At 44.6% G+C, this 16,529-nt stretch overlaps 1 protein-coding gene across 1 annotated transcript in view; it reads left to right on the top strand.

The window, feature by feature from the left end:
* Window positions 1-1,744: 1,744 nt before the first annotated feature.
* The window catches only part of fbn2b (fibrillin 2b), a 60,829-nt gene continuing 46,044 nt past the window's right edge, over window positions 1,745-16,529 (top strand). The window contains exons 1-4 of the mRNA XM_035647732.2: window positions 1,745-1,883; window positions 4,544-4,862; window positions 12,848-12,930; window positions 13,065-13,166. Of these exons, the coding sequence (XP_035503625.2) occupies window positions 4,684-4,862; window positions 12,848-12,930; window positions 13,065-13,166 (364 nt within the window). The 5' untranslated portion in view covers window positions 1,745-1,883; window positions 4,544-4,683. The remainder of the gene's footprint in view (window positions 1,884-4,543; window positions 4,863-12,847; window positions 12,931-13,064; window positions 13,167-16,529) is intronic.

Here is a 16,529-nt window from a genome sequence, read left to right as displayed (position 1 = left end):
GTAATTACACAACTTTTTAAAATCTTTGTCTTGAAAACCGGCTGAAGACATTACAACCAAAGAATCTCAGCCCCTAGGCTCATCAGATGATGTCAGGGAGGATAAATAAGACAATCTCCAGGTGGCCTTCTAGCCTACTTATTGCATAAAAATGTATTTATGACTGTGTGTATGTGTGTGTGTGTGTGTGTGTGTGTGTGTGTGTGTGTGTGCTCATCACTGACTGAGGAACCACCGGAACATTGAAAAGCTTCTTTACAGCTAGTAACAGAACAATTAGTGGTTTATTTTTAACGTCTGGTTGTTCCTTTTGTAATTGTGTTTTTATAAAGGTTTGAACTTTGATTGTTCTTAAAACCAATTAAACAAAGTGAGTGCTGTCATACTTAAAAACACTGGCACAAAGCCCGACGGGAGCACCGGCCATGAACAGCCGACATGACCAGTGATAACATAACAACCAGGGATTAGTTGACGGACCTCAGAATCCATTCATCAGGCGCAATTATCGCTCTTGCTGCATTGTCAAAAATGATAACATATCTTTGCAATGTAAATACCAAATTGCTTCTGCACCAATAACTTCAGACAACTTCTCCTAACAGCGGTGTGAGTGTGTGAGTATCACATAGTCAGCAATAAGTGAGGGTTAGGGGACAGCACCCAGGCTGTTCAACTATCCGACAAGTAGCTCTGTTGGAGGTACATATATCAAGTAAAAATGTTGCACCACTATTTGCACCAAAGACATTATCTGGCTTGCTATTAGACCGAGCTATAGCTATTTTCAGACATAAAAAACAGAAAAATTTTACAAGGGGGCTGGGAGGAGGCAACATTTGTTCTCACATACAGAGACTCCGGAGAAGTTCAGGAAAATGTCATGAAAAAAAACCCTGTAAGATGTTGTCTCATCATGTAGAAAGTACACAAGGGTCAGAGTCAAACTCTTTTATGGAGTTTAAGTATATGATTAGGTCAAAATAGTAGCATAGTAGATGTAGTAGCACCTCTACGCCGTGTTGCTCAGGCCACAAATGAACCTCCTTTGCGGAGCCACACGGAACCCTTCTCGTTGACGGTGGTGAAATCAGCACAGTGGGCCGCGGCATCTGAGATGTGCTCAGCTGTCCTCACCAATATACCACCCAGATGGCCACTCTCTCAATGTTAACTTCCTATCAGCACTTGTGGCAACAAAGCACAAGGATGTGTCAATCACAAGCACCAGCGGGCTGAGGCAGTAAATAGCCGGGACTATTTGAATAGCAAGATGATTTGAGGGAGTAACTGACTGTTTGTTCTTTGCCGTGAACTTCATTTATGAAATGAGTGTGATCGGTGGGTATAATCACGGTGATGGCAACTGATCCCAATCAAAATGGGATCATTTGACTCCAACCACGCGCCACCGTGACGTCCCCACCTTTTCAATGGATACTGTTAATTCGCCATGGTCGGCTCATTTTCCGCAGCCTGGCGTTAATGCAAATGCTGCTCAGCGACCATCAAAGATCATTGACTGTGGGGAGACTCCTATGTCATCACCCAGGTAGTTTGACGGAGTGTGTGTGTGTGTTTTGCCCTTCTTCTTCTTGTGCAGAGTGATGATAGTGAGGCCATGTTGGCCACAGTGTGGGGATCTAGCTGCTTGGCCCCTGTTATAACAACTCCAGGAGTCTTGAGGAATGTGGGTTTGTCCTGCAGTCCGTTACTACCCCCTCTCCCTCTGTGTCCCCTCCCCTCTCCCAAACAGGGCAATTCCCTAACTTTTCTCTTTTTCTCACAAGGCTATAGTTAAATATTCCATCCTGGAGCACATATCCCGTCTCAAAATTCCGACTGTGGGCTCCTCGACGCCAAGGCACTCCGACTGTCGCAAGGTATTGTGCGCATTGCTGATCTCTGACAAGAGAACAGTCAAATGATCAACTGCTCTGATGGTGACTGTTGTTTGCCATTATCTCCTTCATGCATGTCCGATGAACGATGAGTCCAACTGCAAGTTTAAGATGCAGAAAAAAGGGGGATGACGAATTTAACACTTGCTCCCAAGCGCGCAAATTGTGCACGCTTTTGTTTTTTTAACCGGCTTTCTTGGACACTGCGTGGAAAAGAAAAAAAAGAAAAGAAAAGAAAGATGCCGACAATCCACAGACGGCTCGGTCTCTCGCCCTGCAGAAGTCCTCAGTTTGGGATGTGCACTTTTCCAAGCGAGTAAAGTGGAATTTAAAAAAAAAAAAGAAAAAAAAAGTGCACTTACCCATTTGAGCCTGCGGTAATAAGTCGTGTTTCGGCGCACAGGGGCCGACGCTGCGTCGCTCGTCCATTCAGAAAGATGCGGTGACACACGCACGGTTTGTTCCCGTGCTGCAACACTGAGGGGGGGAAAAAAACAACGCTTTGGTCTTTTTGGTCAACTTGCAGCTGACAACTCAATGTACCGGACCAGACTTCTCGAGTGCACTCGGAGTGTGTCTGTGGTTGAATCGACTATGAACTCATTCAACTGTGACATTACTCTTAGTCCTATTCCTAAAGTGTGCTTTGATATGATTTACTTCTCCAACCAGTGTGCTGCTGTGATCAACGTTTGTCATATTATATGGGTTCCGGTGTGTAGATGATTTATGGACATGGCAGGCTGGGTGCTCTACCTGCCTCACTTCGACACCATGACTTAGGAGAAGGCAGAGCTCCCACTCCTTGACTGATCAGGCCTTTCTTTTGTTCAGCACTGATCCCGCCTCCACCCAGCAGCTACGTCCATAGATATTGGTTTGTTGTTGTGTTTGAATGGGAAAATGTTCTTATTTAAATTGAAATGGTCTTCGAGGGAAGAAGGGATGCATGTTGCAATATACAATTGATAGGATGTATCAAGGCCACAGAAGAGTAGTTTCTCCAGTCAAGGGGAAAATGTGACTTATGGAATAATTATGGATAATTATATTCACATATGAATATTTCTTTAAATGTATCTCTCCCTGTCTGGTCTATGGGTGTCTCCCTTCTTCTCTGCACGCTCGAGTGAGTTCGCTGCTCATCTCTCCCATTTCCCGTTAAAAGTCATCCGAGTCAGTGGGCCGTATTTCTTCTCTTTTTCTTTCTTTGTCCAGCCCAGATAGTGTGGTGGGACCCATGGCTGGAGGGCTGGAGGCTGGGTCTGCTGAGGTTATATATCACCAGGGGCCCACAGTTCACTCTTAAACCTGTGGTCTGTAATGAGGTGGAGAAGAGAAAATAAATCTCATGGCTGTCCAATCCAGCTGGACTCCTTGGGTGTTTTTCGATATAATATACGCTAATGCAGTTAGGACAGGCTAGTGAGACTGTGGTATTTGCTTTGTGGGGTTAGAGAATCTGAAATAATTTGATTCAGACATCCATATTGTATATTACATGACCATGGGGGTGATTACATTTTGGTTTTTATGTGGATGAGTAATTAATATTTGGGAAATTCAATGGAAAGAGAGAGTCGTTTGAGCTAATTGATCATCTGTACATCACCATTTAACACTTACCTAACTGTTACCTCTGTCCTTTTGACCAGCCTCCCCGTGGTCCGTCTCTCTGGCTCCCTCTAGGCGCATGGCTATGATTTAGGCCAGTAATTCCAAACTTTTTTTTGACATGTGCCCCCTTTAAATCAAAGCAATGTCCACTAATGACTCCTAGTCTGCTTATATGACTAATATGACGTATTTGCACACTGAAAATGAACATTAGAGGAAGGTCAGAACAAGATAAATATAAATTGTGCATCTCATGACCCGTGGGATTTATAGTACGACCTTTTTTTTCCCCCGAGTATGGGAACGACTGATGTAGGAGAATACTTTAGGATGACTGATGGATGGTTGCGTGGAAAGGAGAAACTTGTTTGTCGGGCAGTAACTGTGCTGGATCATAGACACTGAGCATGTCTTTCTAATCAGTTCATGACAGTTTTTCTCTATTCTACAGTAAATACTTACAGTATTTGGTGTCTGTGCAGTGATAAACCACTTATGAGACTGCTTTGAAGCGAAGTATAGTGAAAACAGATCGCTGGAAGTTAGGATTTAAGTGTCTCTTCAATTTTCTAGCTTGTTCTTCTTTATTCACCAGCAGCTCATGTGTTTTCTCTTTTCTCAATATAACCACCAGTGGCACTGTCTTTTTCACAAGGTTTTCAAGGTTGGAATTAAACTTGTGAGGGTGATTTGAGCTGCATAACAAGGGTGAAATTGATTCGATGTGGTAGATCAATGATTTCCAACCAGAGGTTCTCTTGCCCAGGAGGTACATCTGTGGGTTCCAGGAGGTTTTTGGAAAACTCTACTTTTCCTAACTAGCTATCCTTATCAACCTGAGTGTGTCAGTTAACACATTGCATGTTTCGATATCGAATGCTGGAAGTATAGGTAATAAAGACATAAGTTAAAATAGTTAAAATAATGGGTAAGTAGTTAAAATACTATTGTTTGCTAAAAGTAATGGACCAACAGCTGAAATTCATGTTTGTCTTAGCTTGTCTCTTCTTTCTTCCTCTGTGTAGCCCCTGCTCCGGTTCGCACACCAGGACTGGATCCAGGTCTAGATCCCTCCGCTCAGCCTGGGTCCGTACGCAGAACAGAGAGCCAGAGAGTGAGTGGTGACAAAGAGGCGCTGTGGTTGGAGGGATAGCCAGACGGACCAATGGGATCGGGGAATCTGGCACAGATGCTGCTGGGATGGGCGGCGGTGTGTCTTGCAGCGGCCCATGTGGCAAGCGAACAAACTGGGACTGGACCGCTCCAAGCTAGCCGCCTAACCAGCACCGTGGACCAGAGAGAGGTGCAGCGGGTTCGACGCCGAGGCCAGGAGACACTGAGAGGGTAAGGGTGAAAGTCTACGTGTGCGTCACTGTCTTTGTCAAAACCCAAACAGGCAGCAATGCGTAATGACGCGTTGAATTGATTTGGTTCATATTACACAAGAAGAGGGCTGAAATGAAAAGAAGTGCGTTCACTTTGGTTTTGCATACGCAACTCAGAGTATTTGTTGCTCTATCCAGAGAGCGTTTAAAATATAAACGACTTTCCCCACTCTGCTTTCCTGGCAGCTCGCTTTCAACTGCTGTGCTCTCTGGGCCGAAGCCAAGCTCGCCTTATACCAAATTATGCCGCTGAATACTACCACATTGTTTTCACAAAAACAGCACATGTTCAACCTTAACAGGCTGCTCGCCACACTGAAATCTCCAAGTCTGTTTACGCCAATTTGACATTTTCATGGGAAAGGGAGGGGGGAAAGAGCGTCTTTCTGTACATCTCATGGAGGGATGATGAGAGAAAAGCATGACCCAAATTCCCCCGAGTGCATTAGTTAAAGTGGAGAAAGTAGTTCGGGACTGCTGTGGGGGAGATTGTTGGCCACGTGTTTCAAGTTGTGATGTGTGTGTGTGGGTATATGAACATACGTGTATGCGTGTGTATGTTTTTAAAGGTGTTGTTTATTTGAGTGACCGTATGTGGGGAGTATTCAGTGAAATGAAATACAGGGATCACATCACCTCTCACCAGCTGCAACCCCCCCCCGTCCCCTCTCTCTCCTGCAGTCCATCTCCTCCACTAAACACCACAAATGTGGGTGTGGGATGTATGTCAGTGTTGCAAAGACTTTTCACTGTATATTTCGCCAAAAACAAAAGATGTTTTGTTGGGGCCCGTTTTCGGTGTCAGCATCAGTTATTCCAATCATACTCCCATCTGTCCCAGCTTATGGTTCCCCCCAGTGCCAAGCCACAGGAAATGAGGTATTCGTATCACCCGAGGGGGGTATGAAAAGGGGCATTTGTTTCACTGCTGTAGGTGACAAAGCAGCCGAAGGAATAACAGAGTACAGGAAAGGGTATGAAAGAAAGGAGCGCACTCAAGGAAATGAGATGAAAGAGAGGAAAAGGAAATTTGGAGCAAGTGTGATAACCAAACTCTGTGAATTGTATTCAGTTGAGGCTTATTAATAACGCATGATATAGACGGCATAGAGTCGAGGACTGGTGTTTTCTCTAAAAACATGTTCAGCAAGGGTTCCCGCTGCGTCCCTGCTGAAATAGATTTGGCTTTCTTCTCACTCATTTTGGGTAATATGGAAAGCATTTGTCCATGTTGAATAAAGTAAATAGGACTCATGTAGACATATTCTAAAGAAGATGTCTAATAGAAAAGACAGAGTGAGCATGGTTGTCTTTTATTTGAACTTGACGTGCAGGCATAAATGGGAGCAGGGTATTGTTTTCACCCGTCTGTGTGTGTGTGTGTGTGTGTGTGTGTGTGTGTGTGTGTGTGTGTGTGTGTGTGTGTGTGTGTGTGCGGGGACAAAATAAGTCAAAAAAACATGGACAGATTTTCACCAAACTTGGTGGGGATATTACTTGGGAGGGTATCTCCAGATGGTTAACTTTTGGAGTTGATTGGTTGGGGGGGTGGGTGGGGAGGCGCGCCCCCCCCCACACACACACAGGGTATTCCTTGCCCCACCAACCGTAATGTCCACTGCACTGTTTACAGCCACCATTACCCTGTCGGCCGCATCATCCGTTCACTGAACCACAAATGAGGCGACTGGCGTTGAACTCACTACATCAAATACATGATCTGACCCTACAGCAATTCACATTCACTTTTTTTTTCTAGCAGACAGTGAGCGGCCAGGGGAGAGAGTAAAGAGAAACCAGGAGACTTTTGCGCAATAGCGTATTATTCCCATCGAATAGTGAGTGGTTTCATGAGAACAAGTAACAAAAGCCTGCAGACTTTTTCCATTACATTGTTAAGTTCTGGAAACACCACCGTGTTAGGAGTGAAATGCCCATACAGTGATAGTTCTGTGTACTGAAGTAAATAGGTGATGAGATTACACAGCATCCATCTTTGAAAATCTGTGTATGTTATGGCTTACAAGCTCTGCTTGCACGAGTTACTTGACAAAATGTTGGATATCCTTTTGATTATTTTTTATTGGATTTCTAGGTGTTGCCTGGTAACTGTCACTCAAACTGTTGCGAGACTTTAAAGAACCTCCCATGGGCTGTTGCAAGCTGGCCAGAGCAAACAGGCCTAATGGGTTGAATTTGTTTTCAGTTACCGTGTGAGTGTCGCTGGCTGAAAACAATCTCAGTTCATCTGAAATCGGGGAAAATTAGTCATCTAACCACCTCTGTCCAGAGGCTTCAGGGTGAAGAAATCCTGTTCATCAATCCTGTGATGAGTTAGTAAGTGTTCTGGTGTTCTGGCTGTCGATAAGCCTATTTGAAGTGTGGGCCAAATCCTTTCTCACACAGGAGTCTGTGAATTTTACTAAAACTCATTCACGGCAACAAGCTGAAATACATGCAGACCCATGCGTGTGTCTTACCATAGTGCTTTCACCTAAGAGTTGCTCCAATCACAGCGGACTGTCAGTAACTCCGTTTGGGTTTCACAGATTCTCTGTGTGGGATACGGAGGGAGGTTAGTATAATGATGTGCCATTACACTGGCCTTGGGCTGTGGTGTAGTGTTTATTTGCTGGCTAGAGTTCCATATCCCCTGGTCTGTCTCTGGTAGTGCCTGGTCTTATGCTGACTGACTCTGATTTATTGGCTCCCACACTACAAGCTGGCATCAGTCCACTCAAGGGCAGCATCTGATCAGAGTTTAGCCCGGGTGGCTGGCTGGCTCGGCTGCTTTACTCGATGGATGATTGACTGTCTGGTTGGTAGACAAGGAGGAGGAAAGTGTGAGGCAGAGGCGGCGGGTTTCTGCTTTTGATCTCTTTCACTTTCTTTCTAATGAATCTAAGAGTTGAGCGTTCGTAGTTTAATCAAATCTCTAGCATTGGAGAATCCGGCCAAGTATTTTCTCTCTTGGTTGGAGCCACCCACCCTATTAACTTGGCTTAGCCCTACCCAGCTCTGCTACAGAGGCATTTTTGGATGCTGGCTAGCTTGGCTGACAGTCAGACCCAAAGGAGAGAATCACATTCACTTACTCAAGTCCCTTCCAGTTTAATGTCAATATCACCCCCATGGCCTGGATAGGATCCTCTATTTATAGTCTGCCTTGGCGTGTGCCTAATTTAAGAGGGAAAAGCATTTTCCCATTTTGGATGTGACAGGACAAACCTCCTTTCCCCAGGGTGTTTCGAGGACAGGGAAAGGAATAAAGACCCGCAAAATAGCTCGAAAGGAATTTATATTTGGGATGCGTGAACAATTGCCAGCTTCTCTCTCTGTTTTATGTGCATTAGGTTCCATTTTAGGTTTTTATGTGTCTGCACTTTATACTTACTGTACGCGCAGGATAAGACCGAGCTGTAAAGGCAGGATTATCTGGGACCACTGATTGGCATGTGGTCTGCGAATAAAGTGGTTTCTGTTTAATGTCAGAGTGTATAAAAAAGATTTTGCCACCGGTTTGCTTCCCACATGTGACGTTGCCACACACATTGACACACGCACACAAAAACAAACACATGCATTCACACAAACATTAAGGCATTGCATCAGCTAATATACGTGCAGAGCTGTGTTGAATTTGCAAGTATTTCTATAATTTCTATAATATAAGAGTTAAGAAAGGTTTTGAATTTAATGACATTTATTTTTTTATGGAAAAGAACAATAATCAAACATCTCCTCTGGGGTTTGCATGGTAGGCCACAGTTTAAGTTAATATAATATAGAACTTAATCTCCTGTTGTCTCTCAGCCAGACGAGTCATCACAACAAACACAGCCAATTCCCTTCTCCGCTACACTGCCAACAATCTCTCACTCTTTCTCTCTTCATCTGTTCCTCAATTCAATTCACTTTCAATTCTTTAGTGGCAGAAGTTTAGCAGGACAGTTATGCCAAGACAGGAAAGTACCCACTGTGTCTCATCTCTCTAACTATCATGGTTGGGTCTGGTTGCTGTCCTCGATTAGGATTTAACCGTTAACAAAAAGCAAAAATCACAAACTTATTTTCAATGTAACGGTCTTTATTTTCATGAAGCTCCTTTTTCCTTCCCCTTCTTCTGTTCTGCATTTTCCCCTTTATTTTTTCATTTTCCCTTAATTTCCCCTCATGTTTGCTTCCTCTCGACTTTCTGGCCCTGCTTTCTTTCATTGTTTTCTTCAACTGCACTGAAAGCATGGGAAGCTTACAAACAGCATACAGATATTACATTCTAACCCGTCAGTTAGGCAAAATATGACTTTTCTTCATGATGAAAACTTTGACATTTGACACCTTTAAATAGTTTACCACTAATTCTAGTTTACTTCTAATTCGATTAAAACTTACAGCAGAACCCCAACGAGTTGTGGTAATGTCTATCCATTACTCTCATCGCCGCCTGTAGATTACACACCACATTCCTTTATGATCCCCCTCTCTTCGAGCAGCAGGCCGAGGTATTGCTAGAGGCGGCAGTAAGTAAAAGGGTTCCTGAGGGGGGGTTGGATACCAGGCAGATGACCGTTGACCGTTGACCATTTCCACACGCACACACACACACATACATGGACACAGACACCTGACCTGAAGCCCGGCAACTGTGAACTTCTGGTCTGTGTCTTGATGGAAACAGACTGTCCGCAGTCATTTTCCATGCCTGCCCAGCTCTGCCCTTCCTTGTAGGTCAGTGCCTCTGCTGCTCTGAACTGCCTTCACCTTTGACCCTGTGGATTCCTGCACGGGAAGAGGACCCTCAGGCTACAGCCTCCTAACAGTCTTGCTGATTTAGCATTTTTCTAATTTTATAACCAACACAAACCACAAATAACTCAGTACTTTACATAGGAATGTACTGAGTTGGTTTCTCATTTAATCAATTCATAGTTTGGTCTAAGATGGCAGCAAATAGTGAAAAATACAGTAAAGATTATATTCGACCTGCTTTGGTCTACTCCAAAAATCTTACAGTATCCGTTTTTCCTCCATTCTTCACATTTCCGCTGGCATAGAGGTGGTAGCCATTTTCCTTTTATTACTATTAATGGCAGTTAACGAGCAATCCACGGGCCAGGAGGCCACTTCAAAGGGTGCGACATGGCCACAGAAGAGTTAATCTCCTTTAGATTGAGCCTGAGAACAGTAGGACATTTCAATATTGAGGAAAACCCCTGGGGCTTAAACCTCTTTTTTTTTCACGGCTGTCTTTCATTCCGTTTTACTTCAGTTCACCCGCTAAAGCCTCCTCTCTGTGATAGAAGAGGGAAAGAGCGAGGGAGAGAGGGAGGAAGAATAACAAACCAGAGCACCTCAGGGTCAGACCCGTATAATCCTCCATATATTGACATCGCCCAGGACTGTAACAGTGGAAAATCTCTGACGCTTAGTGGAGGAATAGATCAGGAAAAAATTAGGCTCATTAAGTGTTGGAATGCCGATGTCCCGCTATATGCATTTCTTATGTTTTTTTCATAGCCGTGTCTGTTTGCCCCAGAAATTCAGCCCCCACCAAGGGTCGGGCCTCTTCTCGCTAATGCTGCTCTCTCCTTCGTTTCCATATCATCTGTTTTCTTCTCCCACTCCTCCTCCCGCTTCTTCCTCTTCTCAACATAAACCTGTTTTGCTTTCCCTCCCACTGATCTCCTGTTCCTTTCCCACCGTCCTGTTTTCCCTTCTCCTAACTGCCATTCCTCTCACTGCCTATCTCACTTTCTCTTCAAAGCCAACCCTCACGTTTCAGTTTCTGGAATAGTCCCAAAGAATCCACTGCTTTTTGTCGTTTCTCCTGTGTCTGTTTTAGTTTTCCCCTCTTCGTGTGACCGCTAATTCTGCCTACATAAATATCTCTTGTCTGCTTGCCCACCTGTTGTCTGTCTCCCTGTCCCCCCTCCATGCCATCTGGTAATGTGTTTGGAGGTGTGCCCTGTTATTCATCCATCAGAGATTCAAACCCCAGCTGTCATCTCCCTGGTGACGGCCTGGGGTTACTACGGATACTGTCTGGTGAGGAGGAAGGAAGGTCATCTGTTTCACGCAGGAGGAACTTGAGAAGTTCATCAGAGCAAACATTATTATAACACTTAAGCTCTGGTCTTCTAATCTTCTTGTTTTGGCTGCACATCCAACCAAAAACTCATTGCTGTTGTTTTCTGTTGGGCGACAAAACTGCTTTGGTTTCACTGCATCAATAAAACAACCAATTAATCAGTTAGATAGTCTATATTTGATAATGGATTAATTGATTCATTATTCCTATTTTTTGTAAATGTGGTGGACCAGTATCTTCTCAGAGTCTCTGTTGGTGTCCCAGAGCACCAGGTCCCAAGAAACAGTCTGGTAAATAACTAAATAAATTCTGACATAACTTTATAATTTGGACTAATAAGTTGACAGAATAAGCGAGGTACAGACTTCACTTCGACCACTGATTATGATTTAGATCAATGACTAACTGATTAAGAATTACTAATAAGCCAGCAAGTTGCGTGACTTGAATGAAAATGACAGTTTTAGTTGATAAAGCTATGAAAAGTGACTCTCTGTGACTCAGACACGGCTTTGAAAAAATATCTCAGAAGATGTCATCAGGATTATTGATATTTGACAGAAAACATCCGCTTTAAATTGGGGACATTCACGGGAGAAGAATAAATTCAGTTACAAATTCGCAGTTGTGTTGCATTGTGGGAAATATGTAATCCAATTTTCTCATACTAGGGGTGTAAAAAATATCCCAGAATATCCCAGTTTCTGCCAAACTAGTTTTGCCTTTAAAAAAAAAATGTTGTTTGTTAGGTTGTTTTCTGAGTTTACTAGTTGTGGGTCAGCATCAGAAAACTCAGGGTCTTTTTGTCCTTGGGGCTGAAATTGTCCAGTCTTAGATGTGATCCCTGTGGCAAATGACTTTGCCATGAGCATCTCTATTACGCCTATTTCCAATTTACCAAGATGTGTTCCCTCCGTTCTTGGTCATGCCAGCAGTAAATGCAAACAACAGACCAGCAGCACCGATGACCACAGATGTGTCCCAGATTACACATTCTGAGAGGTCACTAAGGATATCATTAGTACAACCACATATTTGGAATCCCTTCAGCTTGTTAAACAGCTTCATGAAACGTCTTGGGATATTTCACTTGAGTGCACACAAATGACTCACACTTCCTTGTACTATGTGGATTTGGGTTTTTGGGATTGATGCATGTTGGTATTTCTCCTCCACTTCTAAATAAAATGAGCTAAATAAAGCAGGGGTGCAATTATTCGTGGATGATTAAAAAACTGAAGGTTACTCTGCATTAGATTGGCAGGCAGCTCCAGACCACTTTAGTACCACTCCATGTTTATGTGTGGGCGAGCAGAGCTTGTCATCTCTAATGTGGTTTAGCCATTTCCTGAGAGTAAAACTTTGTGGCCAACCTGTCAGGCCGGTCGAGCACTCCGTACACGGTTATGGCTCTTATGTCTGTCAGACAGGGTCAAAGTTCACTGCAGGCCCTCAGGCACTCAGAATCAGAGCTGTAAGTGAGGGGTGGGCAGCAATGGGGATCCCTGGATATTTGCTAGAGAACAGGACAGTCAAGCATGGAATTTGGGAGAAAGGGGGACTGTCCTTCTAATTTTAAATTCAGCCTTAAATTAAAACAAAATGCTATTCCTCATGTTGTAGGCCCCTCGCACTTCCTCCCCTTCCTCGCCTCTGTGAAAATACCTCCATCCATCACTCGAGGGGGCTTTGTATCAAAGTTTGTTATGTTTATTCTGAAAGCAGAGGCTGCGCAGGTCTTGGGCAGCTCAGAAAGTCATAACTTGGTGTATTTGTTTTGGGGTTTTTACTAAAATATGTTTGGGAGGTCTGGGCGCTTAGTGAGTTTGTTTGTTCTTTCTGTTTGTCTCTGTCAGGCCCAATGTGTGTGGCTCTCGCTTCCATTCATACTGCTGCCCCGGCTGGAAGACTCTGCCAGGAGGGAACCAGTGTATTGTTCGTAAGTTCCTCCAGCCTTAAATCCTATACCGATACCACAAAGCCCCAATGGGTAAAGATAACAAATGGGCGTGGGGCAATTCTGCTGACGTCAGTAACAACAACCCCTTTCCCCTCTTCTTCTCTTCTCTCCAGCAATCTGCAGGAATTCATGTGGCGATGGCTTCTGCTCCAGACCCAACATGTGTACCTGCTCGAATGGCCAGCTCTCTCCCAGCTGTGGAGCAGGAGCAGGAGGTCAGTACTTCATCGCTCACACACACACACACACACACACACACACACACACACACACACACACGTAGACGCGCACCCCCGGTTCCAGTACTGGTGCTAAACTAAGCTTACCTTCTGCTGGCTGTAGCCTTTGGGCTAGTCATCGCCATATCAGATTCTACCCTGTGTGCAAGGATTGTCAGAATAATCCCGCTAAGTGGCCCAAACTACGAACCAAATGATGTTGCCTGTACACTGAATAGTTACAGCTCCTACACGTTCGAGTGCGCTGCTACTCTCCAGAGGTAATGGTTCCACCCTTCTCTCATGGGAGCCAGAATCGTCCTGCAGCCAATGTAATAGTGGTAAAAAGAGCACACGGCCTGCGCTGCAGCCTGCAGGTCACAGGGTTTGTCAGGATTAAAGCAGAGAGTCTGGCTGCCCAGGCTCAGTCTGCTGGGCTGAGTTACAGACCACTCAGGATGTGTGTGTGTGTGTGTGTGTGTGTGTGTGTGTGTGTGTGTGTGTGTGTGTGTGTGTGTGTGTGTGTGAGCAAGCAGAGTGTGTGAAATCACGCTTGTCTGAGTGAGATTACTGCAGTGTCTGCAGGTTTAAATATGAAGTTAGTATGTGCAGGACATGCTAAAAACATTGTCACTAAGCACCACTTGGGGAGCATGTAAAGTGTGTGTACGTGTGTGTGTGTGTGTGTTTGCGTGTGTGTTAAGTAGCATGCAGTGTGTTCAGCTTCACGACTTCAGTAAGCCAAAGTCAGCTCGTCAGTCATGCCCGGACCCTGCCAGACGCTTTACACATGCTCACATTCCATTGAGCTCGCTAACACACAAATTTTCCTTTGCACAACTGTACACGCAGACAGACACACACAGACACACTGTAGATGGACAGAAAAAAACACACATGCATGCACATGCACAGTGAACATCAGTTGGCTCTGACCCAGAGTTGTAAAGAAAAAAGGGATCTGTCCCAGCCAAGTAAGGACGACCCTCAGAGGAAGAGCACACAGGGTGGGGTGGAGAAAAACAGCCTCTGACCTGCATGGCAGGATACGCAAAGTTCTCCTGCAGAGTCAGTGCTTTGGTAAGAGTCATGCTCCTCGGAGACCGGGACGGTGCGAGAAAAGTTGAAGCGATAGTGAGAGGGCTTTGCAGAGGTGGGACCAATCTGATTGTCACACTCTGTGACTCTCAGCTTTCCTCAGCTGGGATTCATGGTGACTTTTCAACTTGGCTGTAAAGAGGCAGGGAGGGAAGATACTGAAGGATCTGTTTAATCCTACATCTCATTAGTAGTCTGGACAAATGCTTTCTGATGGTCTGAAAGACTGTCAGTTTAGTGAATGTCACGTTTAAATGGCTTTAAGAACCGAGTCAATCATTGGTTTTAAAGATAAAAACGATAACCTTACCTATAAGAAATATCTGTAAATTGACTCGTGATCTTATGTTGAGCTGCTTCTCAACCACTCAGACTGTCGTGGCGGGAAGTTTCGAATGACCTTTGCTCCATTTAATGTTTGGTCACAACAAGATGGTTTTTTTTCGAAGATCCACTGAGCAATACTGTCACTGTTTTTTGGGTGTTGAACAAATTGCTACATTGAAAATTGTTTTCACAACATTAGCTGTCTCCGAGGCTTCAGGCCAAGCCAAGAGCAGGCAAACACACCTCGTCGTAGATCTTGTCTTCTCTTTTAATAGGATAATTTAATGCAGCTGGAGCCAGATTGCAGCTCATTGGAGATCCGTTTGGAAACGCCAATTTCCTCTGTCTTAATTATACAGCCTGATTCTAGCACCCTGGTTCACTGGGTTATAGATAGCATCTTTATGTCCCACGTCTTGCCTTTGGAATGCAGAGGTTTGGATAAATCAGCAACAGATTTGTGATTTTCTCCTGGAATCCTTTCTGAATGCCAATGAATAATATAAACATCTGTTTCTGTGGATGGCCGAGCAGACATTTCGAGATGTACGCATCCCCAGAAATAAAATAAATAGGACTTTTTTTGCAAAGCCAAGGTCACTGTGTAATGGCATGAATCATTTAACTCGTAACCTTCAGACACGTGTCACCCCCCAGACAACAAGGGTAAGTATTGTAAGTCACCCCTGTAAGGAACCCACGGACAGTTTAGAGCACAGCAGCTGTGCAGAAGATTGTATAAGGTCGTCTTTATAACCCCGTCTTCCTATAACCATAATTACGAAATCATTACCACGGATGTTCTTGCCCTGATGCTGAGAAACAGCTGTCGGCAGATGGACTTCGGCTTCCACCTGTGAATCATGGGGAAGCAGAGAGGGCCGTTTTAATTATAAGCCAAGCTGCTTTAACTTTTACTGCAAAAAAAAATTCTGAAATGAAAAGAAATGTTTTCGTGTGAATGTCAACCTGGTTTGACAGCATCTCATGCAGCTTCTTTTTTTTTTGTTCCATCACCCGACTAATCCTGAAACTGCAGCGGACTTGTCCCTGGTCCCAGGGTGTGTGTAAATCAGGACAAATCCCAGCCATGAAGCTCCTCAGCTTTCCATCATGCACGTGCACCCATACACACACTCAACACACAAACCTGCACTTCCTGTGTTTCGCAGTCTCTCGTAAAAAACACCCAGATGTGAGCAGCTCACCGACGACACTACCAGAATACAGAGGTGCATTGTGGTGCCGCACAGCTAAACCCAATTCCTTTTGCTCAGTACGTGGAAGACACACACACACACACACACACACACACACACACATCCTGTTGCTCTGCACATGCAACTTTCCAGGCGCAGGTCATTGGGGCAAACCATCTCTCTCCACCTGCGGGGGTGGAGTGCTGCGGGAAGGGGGAGTGAGGGGTGAAGTCAGCCAGTGAGATCATCCTCTTCTGTCTCCAAATGTGCTTGTGTGCTTCCTCCTCTTCCTCCTCCTCCTCCTCTGTCTCCCATCTAGTTCCTGTTACAGAGAAAAGAAAACACATGACATGAACTGAATCTCTTCTCTCCAAAGTGTCATCTTCTCAGCTCCTATCCCATCATCCTCTATTCCTGAGGGCAGAGATGACTGCATGTGGACAGAGAGACTCATACTGCAAAGTCTCTTCCCCCATCAACCTTAGCCAAACTCTTTCCCCATACTTTCCCCTTCCTTGACCTATTTAGAAATATGTCTTTGTGGGGAGGGGGACTTGTTGAAAAATTAATGTGCTTACCCAAGATGCCCTCAGCTTTGGGGGAGTCTTGGTTACTGCACGATCCAAGGTTTGTTCCATGAAGAGGGAAATCTGTAATTACTCTCTGAAATCATTTTTCTTTTATGTTTCACATGACTGCCCCCTTTGTTGGCCTGAGTGAAGAGGAGAGGGCGTAA

This window comes from Scophthalmus maximus, chromosome 13 (genome assembly GCF_022379125.1).
Source record: "Scophthalmus maximus strain ysfricsl-2021 chromosome 13, ASM2237912v1, whole genome shotgun sequence".
In the NCBI taxonomy this organism is placed as follows: Eukaryota; Metazoa; Chordata; class Actinopteri; order Pleuronectiformes; family Scophthalmidae; genus Scophthalmus; species Scophthalmus maximus.
This window is presented reverse-complemented; position numbering and strand designations above follow the sequence as displayed.